The sequence below is a fragment of the Pelodiscus sinensis genome, chromosome 29 (assembly GCF_049634645.1).
Source record: "Pelodiscus sinensis isolate JC-2024 chromosome 29, ASM4963464v1, whole genome shotgun sequence".
Classification (NCBI taxonomy): domain Eukaryota; kingdom Metazoa; phylum Chordata; order Testudines; family Trionychidae; genus Pelodiscus; species Pelodiscus sinensis.
The window spans coordinates 13,804,263-13,820,413 of NC_134739.1; the positions used below are offsets into that span (position 1 = coordinate 13,804,263).

Sequence of the window (16,151 nt, forward strand, 5' to 3'; positions counted from 1 at the left end):
ATTTGCACGGGGCAGACACAATCTGGATGGGCAAGTGAGCGCTAGCCGAGGAGGCCCGTGGGGAGCGCGACAGGAGGCGCCGGGTGGGAACCCATCTGGACTCAGGATGCGAAACATCCCTGACTTGACCTCGTGAATTCTTAGCGGTTACTCGACTATCCTATAGTCCCTGGGCCCTGCAGGCCGTGTGCTCCGGCCTCACTCCCGAGGAGCCCCCTGCGGCTCCACGCAGCTGCCTCTGGATGTATCAGCGCAAGGTGCCAGGCAGGAGCTGGTCCGCGAGGGGAGACAGTTTAAAAACCAGCAGCGCTTGTCTAGAGGGGTCAGGGCTCCGGACCTGGCTGCCATAATGAGAGCCACACCAGGGGGGAGGTCCTGGACCTGGTGCAAGCCGGGACTGAGCTGGGCTGCTGGCCAGCCTGGTGTAGGTGGGGGAGGGGGGAGTAGCCTGAGCCCTGTGGCAGAGGACGCCAACCTGCAGCTAGGAAAAGCACCAGAGAATTTCGGGTGCCCTCTCCGGGGGCTGGTGTTTACAGCAGGGAGGCAGGACATCTGGGTTCCACTCCCAGCCAGGGCCCAGAGTGGCGTGCCTCAGTTTCCCCAGATCTATAGCATTAACCTATAGGCTTTTGCTTAGCGGGCAATGGGTTACTCGACCCCCCTGCTGCACCCCTACTCCGGAGCCCAGGGCGAGGCGCAGGACAGGCGCAAAGCGGCTCGGTGCCCGAGCACAAAGCAGCCAGGGAGAGGGACGGTCGTTGGCAAGAGGGAAGATGGGGGGGGGGGGCTGAATTTGGAGGCCGAGCTGATGGGCTTGTGATCTCACGTGAAACGGCCGCGGCTCCGCGTCTTCCAGCAGGCCGGCGGCGCGCGGCTCTGCGCCTTTCCGCCGCGCTCTGACCGCCGCTCCAGCCCTCGGGCACCGCACCGCAATTTGGAAACAATGTGACGGAAATGTTTAATCTGCTCAGCCCATCTGTGCGGCGTATTTCTCCAGCGCGCCCGGAGAGAGACGCCTTCGCAGCGCTGCATCGCCGCTAATATTCTCCTAAATCACCTCCCCGCTGCACTTCCAGGACCATTGTTACAGGAGCGCAGGTTCACCGAGAGTGCACCGGGCTGGGGGGGCCCGAGGAACGGGGGCGAGGTGGGGGGAGCCAGGGCGTTGCTTGGGCTATTCTTTATTTCAGAATCATTTCCACGGATAGTCTGTTCATGCCCCTTGGAAAAAACCCAGCGATTGTGCTTTTGCGGGGAGGTGATTAGTGAGGCTGTTTCGCACCAAGCCGGCTGGAATGGAGGAAAATCATTTCCCAAGAATTGGTTTTATTCATCTCCTGCCCGGCCGCTCACGTTCACACGCGGCGTTGTGACCTCGGGGCCCGGTCCGGCTCACACTGGGGGGCGGGCCTGAGCCCTGTGGCGGAGGATGCCGACCTGCAGCTAGGAAAAGCACCGGGCACTTGGCGTCGGGAATGTCGGGTGCCCCCCCGGGGGCTGGTGTTTACAGCGGAGAGGCACTCTGGGTTCCAGAGTGGCGTGCCTCAGTTTCCCCAGATCTGTAGCACCTGAATGACCCTCTCCCTCCGCGCGCTTGGGGGGAGCTGAGGTTTGGGGACCTAACGCCGGCGCTGTGCGTGGCAGAAGAGACTAACCAGGAGACAGTCGACTCCCCCCCCCACTTCCCTATAGGTGGGGGTCAGCTGCCCGAGAGGGAGCTCGGTGCCCCGCAGACGGGGCAGAACTGGGCGCACAGCCGCAGGGAGGGGTGCGAGGTACGGCCCAGGTGCGCCCACCCCATCCCTTTCCGCGCGTCCCCCTCCATCTCCACCCCCCCAACCCGCCTCCCGCTGGGAGAAAGCCGGGGCCCATCGAGCGCTCGGGATGGCAAAGGCGGCGCGCGTGGGGTGGCCGAGGCCTCCCAAATGTGGCGCCTCCTGCTTGCCGGTGTGTTACATCATCCGCGCACATAGGTGTTGCCATGGCAGCTGCTTCTAGCTTCATTTCCTGGATCCCCCGAGGGGGTACCACAGCCGGATCCACCTGCTCTTTACCCTACCCTCGGCGGGGTCACCGTGAGGTCGCCAGAATAAATGAACGCGGGTGCTAATGATCTGTTTGCTGGCTGTTTATGCTCCGTGTGTCAGGGGCACTCACATTTAGAGAGCTCATTATGGCTGCAATTAGACGGCACCATTGCTGGATATTTAACTCCTTTTTCTTTTAAATTAGCATTTTAATAACGTGCTCTGAGCAGGGGGAACAAAATGACCATTTTTCACGGCCAAACTTCGGAGCTGGAGGTGGAACTCGACCGGGACAGGGGTGCGGGAAGGGGTGGCCGGGAAGCCGGACGCTTCTGTCCGCTGCCCCCCCACCCCCCCAGGAACAAAATAATAATAATAAAGGGCGCGAGGTTTTATTGGGTTTCTTGTACACGCCGTGTCCTGCATTTGTTCTGCGGCCAGGGAGAGTCCTGAACCCCAGCGATGCAAACTGACCGAGCCGAGGGAAACTTTGTGTGTGTGGCCTGCAAGGGGGGCTGGAGAGAATCGTGCGGGGGGGTTTGTGGGAAAGGGGCCCAGTTAGGATTTCCCCACTGCAAGGGGAGCGTGGGGAGAGACCAGCGCGCCCCTCAGAAGATCAGTGCAATGAACATCTCTCTATCCAGTAACCCCAGGGCCGCTTCCTTTCCAAAGGCCACTGGAATGAGTTCTGTTCCGTTCAGAACTCTGCCGATCACCTTCCGTGGCTGGGGGGGGGGGGGGAAGATAAGAGCCTACCTGTAATCACTGATCCTAGAAGGGGGAAGGATGGAGAATTCGCAGAGGAAGCGGAGGGCCAGGAAATGGAATGAGCGATGCGACGGGGGGACCGAGTGGAGAAGTTTCACTTTCAGGAACTTCAAAAGCACCTGGTTTTGCTGCAGAGAAGTCCAAAGAACAGATTCCCTTAATTCCTAGGGTCATTTGATCATAGAATCACTGGAAGGGGCCTCGAGAGGTCATCGGGTCCAGTCCCCTGACCCCATGGCAGGGCCAAGCACCGTCTAACCCATCCCTGACAGGTGTCCCCAACCTGCACACACCTGTCAGTATCTCCAGCGATGGAGATTCCACCCCCCCCCCCCAAGCAACTTATCCCAGTGTTTCACCATCCGGACAGGAAGGAAGTTTTTCCTAATGTCCAACCTAAACCTCCCTGGCTGCAGTTTAAGCCCATTGCTTCGTCTCCCATCCTCAGAGGCCAAGGAGAACAATTTTTCTCCCTCCTCCTTGTCACACCCTTTTAGGTTCTTGAAAACCGCTCTCATGTCCCCTCTCAGTCTTCTCTTTTCCAAACTAAACAAGCCCCATTCCTTCAATCTTCCCTCCTAGGTCCTGTTTTCTAGACCTTTCATCATTTGTGTTTCATCGTTTACGATTTGCTGTTTATTTCCTTTTAATTTGGGGCTGTCTGCTAACCATCATTTTGCAGACCAGGAGGGGGACGGGATCCCCGAAAATGTGGTGGGATGGGAACGATCTTTGTGAAGTGGGCATGAGCACACCGCTACTCGGACAGAGCAGTAGGTAGGAGATTCTGTTCACAATCGCTGTCTGTAGGATTAGATTTTATTGGTAAACGTGAGATTCACCCTGCACACAATCCGCTGAACGCCCCCAGCTCTATAGATGATCAACAACATTTACAAAAAACGCCGATGGAGAACATACTGGAGTTTGATTCAAGGAGATTTACTTTGTCCAAAATCAGATGTCCAGCCAGTGTGTTAATGGTCAGAAGACGTTCACGTTTTGAATGCCAACCTCGACTGGCATTAAATCATCATCGGACCTCCCTGAGAATTTCCTCTAATGAGGAGCATTTACAAATAGAGTAAAACTGAAAAAAGGCTTAAAGCCAAAGTGATATGATCTGTCAAAGTAAATTAAAGAGAGAGAGAGAGCGAGAGAGAGAGAGAGAGAGGGAGAGGGAGAAGAACACTTGAATTCTGCCAAGTCTCTGCACTTTTTGCATCTGTAGGAGCTCAGACAACAGCAGGTGCACACCAGTGGCTTTAAAAACACCCCTCTTGGAATCCCAAATCCAAGTTCTGCAGAGACTGTCTGTTCCTACATGGGGCTCACAGTCCTTTCCATGACAACAGACGGGAGATTTCAGAGCAACAGAGGTTTGGGGGTCACTAGTTGAAGAACAGGAGTTAAGGACCAAACCACTAGGAAGTCACCCCCCCCCACACACACACACTGCTGAAATAAAGATGATCTTGGTCAACTAGTGAGGAGTAAAGAAGAAGGAGGGGATCGCCAGGGGGAATTAAGGCAAGAAAAGAAAAATGCAGCGTTTGTAAGAACAATGGTTTAAATGTTCACTCTTCTGTATCAGCTCAAATCCACCTTCGATTCGGCTGTTTCATAAATACAATACGGATGGCGCGGGCTCTCACTTGGTGATCGTTACCCCAGGACACAGCCAAATCCACTTCTGTTATTTTAATTAAATACTGCATTATGGTTTGTGACAACTTCATCACTACCGTGCAAATGAATTGGGAATGAAAGTCTTATTTAGGCATCCAGGATAGCCCCCCGCCCCTTCCATGTCTCGGTTTTACAAAGCAAAGGGCTATAAAATCAAGATGTTTGTTCATTTACAGATGGAGCAATGCGGAAAACACAAGCGGGGAAAGAAGACACTGTAGATGCTGAGTCGGGCTTACGAGCCTTCGCAGAGAGGAGAGAATTCTTTTGATCATAAATGGCATATGCTGAGTATTAATTGTGCGTGTTTATTCTTATCTTTCAACCCGGGCCCGTCTGAACCATTATGCTGATGGTCATGGGATTCTTTGTCTCTTTTGTTTAGTCGTTAATAGCCAGCTTTTAATTTTTAAACTGTTGATTTGTTATTGGCTGCAGACAGCAGAAGTTTTTGTACATTTCATTTATGACAAAGGGGAGGGGAGGTGATTGAGCTTTTTGGGCCATGGACGGAGAAAAATGCAAACTTCTTTTATTCCCAGGAATGGGAGTTTCAATACCATCCATCTAATAACTTCTCTCTAATGAAACTAGACCATACGTGACATTTCGCAATATAACCGCTTTAAATGTTACCACATCAATTGGCGTAAATGTTACCCGCGCCTCATGAACCGGGATATGGTTTTATAATTATCTCTCTCCAACAAACAGAGATTTCCACTGATATTTTACACCATCCGAGGAAACCACAAAGCGGGTTTCAATATGGAAGCTCAACAGGCTACAATTAAGAAAAAAATGACAAACAAGTTTGGCGACACTCTAAAAAGCGGTTTCCCTCCTGCGCACATTTGAAAAATCAATGTCAGTTTCAAAGTGTCGATGGTCTAGTTTGTGTGTATGTGTCATTTGGATTTCACCCTACATTTGCTCAGTGTCTAACTTATTGCCGAATAACCAACACAACGCAACCACAAACCAACCCTCACTTGAGAAAAAAATGACAGCAGAGTCACGCGAAAGTTATTGTCAAAGAAAGATGCTTCTGAAAATGACACCCTGCTCTGCTATTTTTCTCTCTTGGCCACCCCAGATAAAATTTCCACCTCCTATTAAGAAATAAAACCGGGACTCTGTAGACATTTGTTATAGCAGAAACAAAAGCTTTTTCGCCACACATTTTAAACAGGGCATGCGAATGAAAGGTTACCCCCACCCTCTTTGGCAGATTAGCGAAAGGTTTATTACTAAATCTCTGTCTAATAAAGGCAGAGTTGACTCTGGAGAAACCGCATATTATAATACTGGCTTCAGAAAATGGAGGGATTGTCACACTTAAAGACACAAATTTCCTCTGTAATATATTCGAATGGAAACCTCTGAATCCAATACTACATGGGCATATCTAATAAATTCACAATATTTCAGCCTCAACAGCCTACAACGGTTAGTTTTAAAGATTTATGTGGTAAAAAATTACTCAGTGATGAATATAGTTTATTCTGCGCAGTATTGGAGGGTATAAGGAATTAAGCCACTGTCTTTAAACAGTGAATTTATTATTACCTCTGTCAAAGATGAAGTCTTTAACCGCATTTGTTATACATTTCAACACAAAATAAATGGTCTGAATATTAAAAGAAAAAACCCCCCACCCCACGCTGGAGTTTCAGAAAGCCCTGGTGGTGCTGAAGATGAACCCACGGGCACTGCGAAAGTTTGCACAGTTCTGGGTAAATTCTTTGCCACGCTCCTGGACCATTGTTCCATGGAGGCCTGCGGGAGGCTGGGGTGTGCGGGGGAGAGTCTGATTTCACGTGCAAAGAGCATCCCCGGAGCCAGTTGGCACCAGCAGGCAAGGACAGAGCCGGCTGGGTCAGCTCTCCACGGATGCTGGTGTCCATCTGGGCCAGGGGTGCCATGGAGGGCAGCTCCAGCCCCGTTCCCATCCGTGCGCTGGGGAGGGCGGCCAGGTAGCGCCTGGAAACCCGGGCCAGGGAGGAATGGTGGCTCCTCGCCACACGGCTTTGCTCTCAGAGCCTGGCTCAGGGGCCCGAGTCGGTGGGCGGGGGGGGGGGGCTGAGTCTGGGAGCCCGGCCCAGGGTGTCTGGACTTGCTTTCGCGCTGTCTACGAGACGGCAGCGGGGTCAGCGGCCACATGCCGTTGCGCTGCGCGCTCGCCGGGCTGGGCAGCCCCGCGCTTTGTCCTCCTCCGGCCCTTCATTTGTACGAGTTACCTGGGAGGAATGAGGCTGTCGGGGGCTTGTTCTGGGCGATTGGCTCCTGTCGGGCGCGTGCGGGGGGAGGAAGAGCCCGCGCCTCAATGTGACCGGGGAATGACCGTTGCCTTCCCGCTGACCCCGGACCCATCCCCTCCCCTCCGCGCCCGCCAGCCTCCCGGCGCGGTTATTGATGGGGGCGAAAGCCCGGCCGCGCCTGCCCCCGTCAGCCCAGCGCGGCTTGTTAACACAGGCCCGGGGGCGCTTTTCCGCGTCCCCCTCCCTGCCCCAGAATAAATACGGCGGGGGGGGGGGATTGCAGACACCCCCCTGCGGTGGGTCAGAGGTGGATAATAGCGATGTGACAAGCTGCAATCAGGTTCCTTGTCCCATTCACACCCCCCCTTGCCCCCCCTGCGCTGCCTCCCCCCCCCCCCCGCGCACAATCGCTGGAGAGCGCCAGAAAGAGCCACTAGATGTCACCAAACGCCTCCTTTCGCGCTGGGCTCCAAAGAATAAACCCTCCCCCCCCCCGGCTCCCCCCCCAACACACACTTTCATTTCAGGCAATTGAGAGAATGAACGTGGCCGCGGTTTACGGGCTGCGTGTCGCATCCCACTAAGGCCGCTTCGAAGGGGGAATCTCCCGGCGGGGGGGTAATTAGCAGAACGTGCAAATGGCCCGTTCGCTGCCAGGGGAGCCGGCCCTCGCTTCGCTCCCCCCACACGCGGCCCAGGGGGGGGCCCGGGGCGATGCTGGAAGGGCCGGGCCCGGAGAGGTGCCAGGTGGCCAGGGGGACGGCCCAGGGAGGCCCCGCACGGTGCCAAAGGCGCAGGAACCGAGCTCCGGCCTGCGGCGCTTGTGCGCCAGCCTGGTGCGCTCCCCCGGGCCGGGGCCCCGATGCTGCAAGCTCAGGCGATGAGCAGCTGCCGCCTGCGCCCACCCCGGGGAGTGGCGGGCGGGTTGCTGCGTCCACACCCGGCCCGGCAGCGGGCATGCCCAGCGGGGCGAGGCGCCGCCTGCCAGAGCCCGGATCTGCAGGGAGGCGGCCCGGCTGCGTGGCCCCATTCCAGGGGGCTCCCGAATCGAGGGGGGCACGTGCTGCGGCAGAGGGCAGGGACCTGACACGCTTCGTGGCTCGCCCGGCCGCTTCCAGTGACTCTGGGCCACGGCGGACTCTACAGGTCGCGGACACCTGTGGTCGGAAGCAGAGAAAACAGCGGAACGGCCGCGCCCCGCCCCGCCCCCGGGAAGCAAGGATCTCAAAGCAGCTTGCACATGGGAACGAGTCGTGCCTCACAACCCCTGCTAACCGGCCAGTAGGCAGCCACAGCCCCCGCTTGCAGGTCCAGAAACGAAGGCACAGAAAGGCTAAGTGACTTGACCAGGGACACCCTGCAAGTCACTTGTCAGAGCTGGGGAAACAATCCCGAGTCCCTGACTTACAGTCTTTGCCCTAATTTCTAGGCTACACGTCCTCTCTGCGCATGCTCTGAGTGGGGACCCAGTTTCAAGGAATGGACCCACTCCCAGAGCACGCTGGGTTGCCGGATCCTAGCCAGCTCCTGATGGCCCCTAGCCCCCGACTCACTTTCTCCCCACTGCCGACGCTCGAAATGTCAGACAGGACCCAAGCAGCAGCCAGGATGTGTTTCAAACACACCAGATGGATTTTTATATTAGCTACTATTTCATGTTCAGACAGAGCGACCGCACCACTAAAACTGGAGCCACGACACCACCGAGTTTGCTTCGATGAGATTAATTCTGGGAAATTAATTGGGACAAGATTGAAAAGGAAATTAAAATGCAGCTGAATGAACAGGCTTTGCAAACACCTTTTCTCTCCCCCCATCCCCCCTGCCTTCGGGTTCTGCTGCGGCCGCGAGCCTCCATCGTGTGAAGTAATTTACGAGAGGGAGGCTCTCAGGACTAATTGGTTACGTGTGAGGAAGCTAGCACAAGAGTCACAATCTGGAGCCACTGAAGAGAGTTAAAACCCTGCCAGGGCGCCAAGCTGCCTTCCCTGGGCGGGGTCTGAGGGCAGGAGCAGGGCAGAACACCCTGTGGGAAGTCAGGAGGGGTTGACCCCGGTGTAGCGCCATTGCTGTCCCTGTGCACCCCGGGTCTCGGCAAGGTTAAAACTCCTGCCATCGGCTTTGTGCTGCCAACAGGACCCTGGGCAAGTTGCTTCCGCTCGCTGCGCCTCCCCCATTACTCGTCGGCAAAGAAGAGCGGAGGTCCCTGAGCCTCTTTTGTTACGTGCGTTGAGAGCCCCCGATGGAAAGGGCCAAGAACTGCCACCACAAAGACCCAACCTGCCCAGCACAGAGCAGCCTGCGGTGCAATTAAAGGAAGGGGCCCCTGTTCAAACAGAGCTAGAAGGTCACGCGGGGCCACAGTGACAGGAGGCGTTCAAAAGCAGAGGACAGGAACCCCCTGGGCTCCTATAGGTTCCTGGCGTCCTGTTGGGCCATTCTGCTCGGCAGGGCGAGCCCCTGTGCGGATCCCGTTGGCTCCAAGTCAGGGCTCTGCACGAGCCCCCGCATCCCCTTCGGATCCGACCGGGGTCAGCGACGCACGGACCGTTCTCATGGACGCAATAGGGAGAAAGACGCACTCAGCAGCTCCCACCCGGAATGGCCAAATTCTGCTCGACTGCGCCCTTGTCTGTTTCCTAGCCCGTCCCCGAGGGATCAGGGCTGGCTCACTTCCACCCTAGGAAAGATCCGCGGGGCAATTCGGGCCCTGGGTCACAGCGCCTGCGCTTCATCCCCACTGCCCAGAGAGCCAGACGTGGAGAGCAGGGACGGCGTGGGACTCAGTGCCAGACGGAAAGAGGAGTTGCGGGGCTGGAGGAGGAGGAGGCGGGGGCGCCGTGGCTCAGCTGTGGCAAAAGCCAGCAGGGAGCTAGTTAAAGAGCATGCTGGGCCTTGGTTTGCCATAGAACTGCGCGTTCCTTTCCCGCTATATGGTGCTTCCTGCACAACCCACGCAGCCGGCATAGCTACTCCACCAATACACCGGGCCCCGCTCCGGCAGAGTCCTGCCTAACCCCCACCTGCAGCCTGGGAGACTCTGAAAAGAAAGCAAAGCCCGGGGGGCCCTGTGACGTAGTGCGGGTACCTTGCTGGTTGCTAGGCTGGGGCTGTGGGTGACCCCCACTGGCTGCTGCCTGTAGCACGGCCCAACAGGGCAGGGGATGAGTCACTAGGCCAGGGTCTCTCAACCTGTCCGACCAGCTACCCCCCAGGGAGAGAAACAAAGGAAGGGGGAATGCCGCCCCTGGCTGGGGGGCAAGGCTGGAAGAGTTTTAGTTTCAGTTTGGGAAGCAGGGGAGAAGGGGCTAGGGAGGGGGCTGGGATTTAGGGGCCCAGCCACCCCCCATCTCAAGGGGGGCACTGAGGCCTCCTAGCCCTGTAACCAGATGACATCTGTGCTGGGCTGTATCCGGGAGAAGCACTAAACTCCCTCTGTTCTACTGGCTGGGGGAGTCTGTTCGTGCCACTACGGGGGTGCAGGAGGCGGAGGACCACGCCGCGCCGCCACAGGCCCCCCCTTCCGAAAGTGGAAACTCCAGAGGGGAGAGTCTGGTCAACTGGACTGTGCTCCCCGAGGGCCTGCCCACCACAGAACCCCCAGCACCTTCAGATCGCAATGGCAGCTGGCAGGCTGGGCCTGGTTCCTTCCAGGACTGGGCCCGCAGGGAGGGCGGGGGAGCGTAGCGGTCTGCACAAGAGGAGAGTGGGGGGGGATCTGAGAGCAGCCTGCAGCTCCCTGCAGCGAGGCTCCAAAGAGGCTGTTCTCCGTGGGGGCAGAACTAGGAGCAATGGGCTCAAATTGCAGGGGGGCAGGTCTAGGCTGGAGAGCAGGAAAAACGATTTCCCAGGCGGGGGGGAAGCGCTGGGCTGGGTTCCCTAGGGAGGGGTGGAGTCTCCATCCCTCGAGGTGTTAAGTCCTGGCTGGGATGATGGAGTCGGGGCTGGCCCTGCTTTGGGCAGGGGGCTGGACTCGGTGCCTCCTGAGGTCTCTGCCCACCCTGGGCTTCTAGGATTGGAGGTTCCCCCCGGTCATGCCCTGGCCGCGGGCCTGCCTTTCTGACCTGGCTCGCCTCGGTGAACCGCAGCAAGGAAACCAGAGCCACGCCCGCACCGCTGGGTTTGCCCCGTCCGTCAGAGCCCCCGATTTTCCAGGGTGCTGCCGATCCTGCTCGTGCGAGGCCAGGGGGCTCAGCTCAGCAGAGTGTGAACGTGCCCGGCGCCTGGCCCTCCTGGCACAGACATGCTGGGCAATCGGACCAAAGCCACCTGCTGCCCAATCTAGGTCCGAAGGGGAAGGCCCCCGGGCCAGTACCGCAGCCTCTTGCCAGGGGCCTGTGGGAAGCAACCCCGCCAGCGCTGGAGTGGGGAGAGATGCTGGGACGGGCAGCCCCCCGCTTGTGTGTGTGTGACCCTTTCCTGCAAGGCACGGGCCGGGCCCTGTCGCGCTAGGCGCTGTACAAACAAAAGGCCCCTTCGGCCATTTATCTGAGCGTCCCTCTCGTCAGCCGCTGCAGCATCACGGTGAGCCACAGCAGGGCTGGTGCTACAGCCGGCGCCCTCCTCCCGGCCGCCCTGAACAGTACGAAGACGCGAGGTCGCCAAACCTCCCCTCCCCCTGCCCCCCTGAGAATCCTGCCTCCCTCCCCTCCCCCCACGGGCACGTTCAGCACAGGGGCACACGGTTAATTTATTTACCTGTGTGCTCCTGACAAAGAAAGGCCCCGTCACACCTGGCTGAGCAACTCAATTACCCCTGTAATGCTACAGCAACGCCGCACACAGACTCCATTATGGGGAAACATCTCGCCCGAGGGCCTTTTAAATACCACACGCTTACGCTTACGCGGGGGCCGGGGGAGGAGGCAGTGCCGACCGGTGCTGGGGAGGGGGCAGGGAGTCCGAACCGGGCTCCCCTTCCAGCCTGGGCAGCCGACGTTGGTTCGGACACGGGAGTGGGAGCCGGAACTCCGTGCCTCAGTTTCCCACTGTGGGGGGAACACTGCTGGCCTGCATCAGAGGGGGTGTGGGAGGTTTCATTCATCCCCGGCCGCAAGGCGCTTTGGGGCTCTCGGAAGGGCATGGGAGCCTGGGTATGCCCTCCCGCTTTCTCCGAGGACTGCAGGAGAGGGCTGGCCGGGAAGCACCGTCCGGGTCTGAATCTCTCCCGGATTCAATCCCACAAGCTCTTAGCGCCTGCGGCGCTCCAGGCACCGGGACACCGCCAGCTTTCTTGGAGCTCCCAACCAGCAAGGACCCGGGCTCCCTTCCGGGAGCTGGACCAAACCCTTCCAGGCCTCATTTCTCCAGGCTGCAGAAAGCTGGGTTGCCGCTATTTCTCGTCACTGCTCGTGCTGTCGCCCTGCGGCTGTTGACTGAAATTCAGCGTTGGCAGCGATGGGGAAGGGGCATGTTCACACCAAGTCAGAGACGAGTCTGTTTACTGAGACGACTCCCACATCCGCCCCATTAAGCTCAGAGGCCACGAAACCTCCCAGTGACGTAACAGCCCCCTACCTTGCTTAGGATGTAGATGATATCGCCGCGCTGGAAGGACAACTCATCCGGGTGGGTGCTGACGCAGTCCCACATGCCTTGGTAATAGTTCGCGTAATCTCGCGCCCCGAGTCCTAGAGAGAGAGGTAAGAACAAGGGTCAATTCCCGGAGGATTCCCCCGTGTCCTGGGGGTTTGGCGTGGCTCGGATCCTATTCAGCGTGGGGCCCTGTGGGAGAACTGGGTCAAGAGTTCAGTTCCTTCCTGGAGGAAATTTTATCTATCGAAAAGAAAAATCCCTGCGAATGTTTCCAGTTTATCTAAGCGCTGAGGCTACGTCTACACTATGAGTTTTGGCAGCAGAAAATATGCTAATGAGGGACTCATTTGCATGAGTCGCGTGCTCCTTTGCATATTTTTTGCAGATCTCTTTTTTTTCCTGGGGTTTTTGTGCCAAAACAAGCGATGTGGATGTTTTCTTTTTGTGTAAAACCCCCTTTTTCCACAAGATCAGTAAACCTCCTTTTTGGGGGCATAAGGACGTTGCACTGCAGGCAGGGGCGGACCTGGCCTGGCCCCCTCGGCCACAGGGTTTCTCCCGGGGGCTTCTCCGTGGGCTCTGCAATAGAAAGCGCGCGTCACCACGCCACCGCCACTTTTAGCGGCGACACGGTGACCTTTGCAAGCCCGTTCGTACATCCCTTGTTGCCAACCCTCTAGGAATTAAAGGTGAATCGTTAATTACAGATCCCACCACCCAGAATGCGGCCACCCACAACAGGCCACCCTTCCGACTTCCACCCATGCCACGGCCACGGCCCTCTGCCACCTCCCTCCCACCCCACGCCAGCGGATGTGGCGGGGCACAGCCAGCGCCTGCCGCCCGAGCGTCCCTGCTAGGAGCTCTTATTCCAGGGGAGACGCGCCTCCTCCCCGGGCAGAGCTACGCTTCCAGCTAGGGGAGCTGGTCAGACGTGGAGCCCCACGGTCTGGCTACGCGGCAGTGGGAGCCCAGGGTGAGTGGACTCGGGGTTTGTTAACCGAGGGGCTGGAGCGTCTACACACGTCTGGAAGCCCGAGTCCAGTCCTCCCAAATCCCAGACTTCCTAGCGCCCTCCCACCATGTGGCCGCTCCAGGCCTGCGGGTGTGGCGCAGTCCAGCCAAACTTCCCCATCCGGAGGACAAAAGGTCAGTTTGTGGGATACTTCTCTGGCAGTTGCCCAGAGCCTGAGTCTACTGGGTCGGTGTCTGTACTGCAGAGCAATAGGGTTTGAACCCTGGGTCCTGGCCTGACTCCGGCTCGGATCATCCACCCCCCTGTGGTGAGGGGACTCTGGGTTAACACTGAGTGTGCGTCGAGAGAAAGGGGGTTAGGCATGAGACTGAGTTCAAACTCTGGGTGTATGCCAGTGGGTTACCCCTTCCTCGCTTCTGACAGATGTTAGGGACACCATTCTTGCCCAACCTGGCTACAAGCCATTGATGGACCTAACCTCTGTAAATTTATCTAGTTCTTTTTTGAACCCTGTTAAAATCCTGGTCTTCACAACATCCTCTGGCAAGGAGTTCCACAGGTTGACTGTGCGCTGAATGAAGAAATATTTCCTTTTGTTTGTTTGAAACCCACTGCCTATTCATTTCATTAGGTGACAGACCCCTGGTTCCAGCGTTAGTAGGCATAAATTCCACTTCCTTATTTACTTTCTTTAGACCCGTAATGATTTCATAGACCTCTATATTAGTTGTCTCTTTTCCAAACTGAAAAGTCCCAATCTTACGACTCTCTCCTCATGACATATAACACAGAGCTACTTTCATCTGAGGCTGCATCGTGCCTCCCACTTTACACCCAAGCAGAGAGAAGTTGAGCCAGCGAGAAGGGGAGGAAGTGACTTGCCCAAGGTCATTCTGCAAATCAGTAGCAGAGACAACTGAGCCACTTCACTTCCCAAGCGCCACCCCCTCTCCCTATAATGGAGGGTGAGGGAGGAGAGAATTCCAAAGGGGCGGATTCTGTGGCCCAAAGAATTAATACATAAACGAGTAAAACCCTCCAGTAAAGCAAACTCCCCGGGAACTCATTTGAGCACCGAATTGAAATCACTGGTGCGACAGGGTGGTGAATCAAGCCCGTGAAGCATAAATAGAAAATACCGAGCACATGTTGCAGGAAATGTTCCTAATACGGTCTCAGGGACTGATGGGTAAGGACACATCTGGAGAGCTGTGCTCGGATCTGATCACTTAAATATGAGGAAGGACATTACAGAGATGGGTAATGGTACAGCAGGGAACAAACAGAATGACTCCGAGACTTGGGGAACTTAAGTAGAAAGGCTGGAAGAAAGTAGGTCTGTCTCCTATGGAACAATATTAAAGGGGGACCACAGCAGCAGGGCAAAGATTGCGAAGGGAATAGAAAGAGGAGGAGCTATCCGCTGGGTTATTTAAGCTTGTCTAAAACATGGGACCCAGCGGTTATGAAGCAAAGCAAAGGAAGCAGCAGCAGCCAAAATCCCTTCACAAACTTAACAGCTGATGGCAGACAGCAGGGGGCAGCAAAAAATGGACCGAATGCAAAACGGTTTTTTACAGGGAATCAAAAGGAGGACAATCCGAGAATCCCAGGGTGCAGAGAGACCTCAGGACCAGCCCCAACTCAACCAACCCAGCCAGGGCTTTGTCCAGCCGGGACTTAAACACCTCGAGGGATGGAGATTCCACCCCCACCCTAGGGAACCCAGCCCAGCGCTTCCCCACCCGCCTAGAGAAATAACTTTTCCTAATATCCAACCTAGACCTCCCCCACTGCAACTTGAGCCAATTGCTCCTTGTTCTGCCATCTGCCACCACTGAGAACAGCCTCTCTCCAGCCTCTTTGGAACCCCCCTTCAGGGAGTTGCAGGCTGCTCTCAAATCCCCCCTCACTCTTCTCTTCTGCAGACTAACCAAGCCCAAAGAAAAACCCACTCCAGATCTGTTGGTTTTCTCCAGTGAAACACAAAGTCACTCCACTGTGGAGAAAAAGACGACACCAACCGTAGACGAGGATGGAGTTTTTTGAGAGGTGGAAATCGCTCCAGTTATTAACTAACATATGAGTGATCCTACAGATCAGTGTAAGGAAAATCCCCGAGAAATAGGTTTAAATACAGCGACGGTCAAAGGCAGCTCACTCCGCTTTGGACAATAACCGGTTCCTTATTTTCCCAATATGCTGGGGGTGGGGAAGGAGATATGGGACGGAAATCTACAATGTTTCACACAGTAAGAAGTCGGGGGGTCTGTCAACACGCCCTTCCAGCGCATGATTGCAGCAGACACAGGCTTGCTGGCCGCATTTTGATCAAGCCAGTGTGCTCAAAAGAGCCGGGTAAAATCGGTGCCACCGGCAAGGGCTAGCTGTCTGAACGCCATCCCTCTTGGGATAGTGGGGACGTACGTGGACAGCTATCCTGCCCCATCACAGATACTCGGCAACTTCAGCAAGCTCGTTTGATCAACGCTCTGCCCTTGCTGCAAATAACACTTGCCGGCCACAGCCCAGGCATCCCCTGCAAATCGGGGGCTATCGACTGTTTCTTTCCGGGGGGCGCTGTTCCTGAAAGGCCAGGCTGGATCTCATGGCTGAGAAGCGCCGCGGTTTCTTTGCCTTGGTTTCACTACTGGGTTGAGGAGGGTTGGGAGATACCGACCCCAGATCTGCCCTTCGCTGGTAATAAGGAGATCACCTTGGAAGTCGCGCGGCAGGAGTGGAAGCAAATGGATCAGTTAAAAAGCAATAAGTCGCTGGGCCCGTAGGGGAGAGCCAAGAGTCCCCAAAAACTCCAGTACGACATGGACTTAAATGAGCTTAAACTGCAGCAAGGGAGGTTGAGGTTGGACATTAGGAAAAACCACCTATCAGGGT

General features: G+C 56.3%; 1 protein-coding gene across 4 annotated transcripts in view; it reads right to left on the minus strand.

Moving 5' to 3' along the window:
- SKAP1 (src kinase associated phosphoprotein 1) overlaps positions 1-16,151 on the minus strand; it is a 235,024-nt gene that overhangs the window by 6,565 nt on the left and 212,308 nt on the right. For 2 of the 4 annotated variants that reach the window (XM_075911452.1, XM_075911453.1), the window contains exons 11-12: positions 12,263-12,375; positions 2,784-2,923 (exon numbers count right to left, since the gene is read on the minus strand). In XM_075911452.1, coding sequence (XP_075767567.1) covers positions 2,784-2,923; positions 12,263-12,375 — 253 coding nt within the window. Of the gene's footprint in view, positions 1-826; positions 2,924-12,262; positions 12,376-16,151 lie in introns of all 4 variants that reach the window. The other 2 variants (XR_012898048.1, XM_075911455.1) reach the window with 2 other exon arrangements.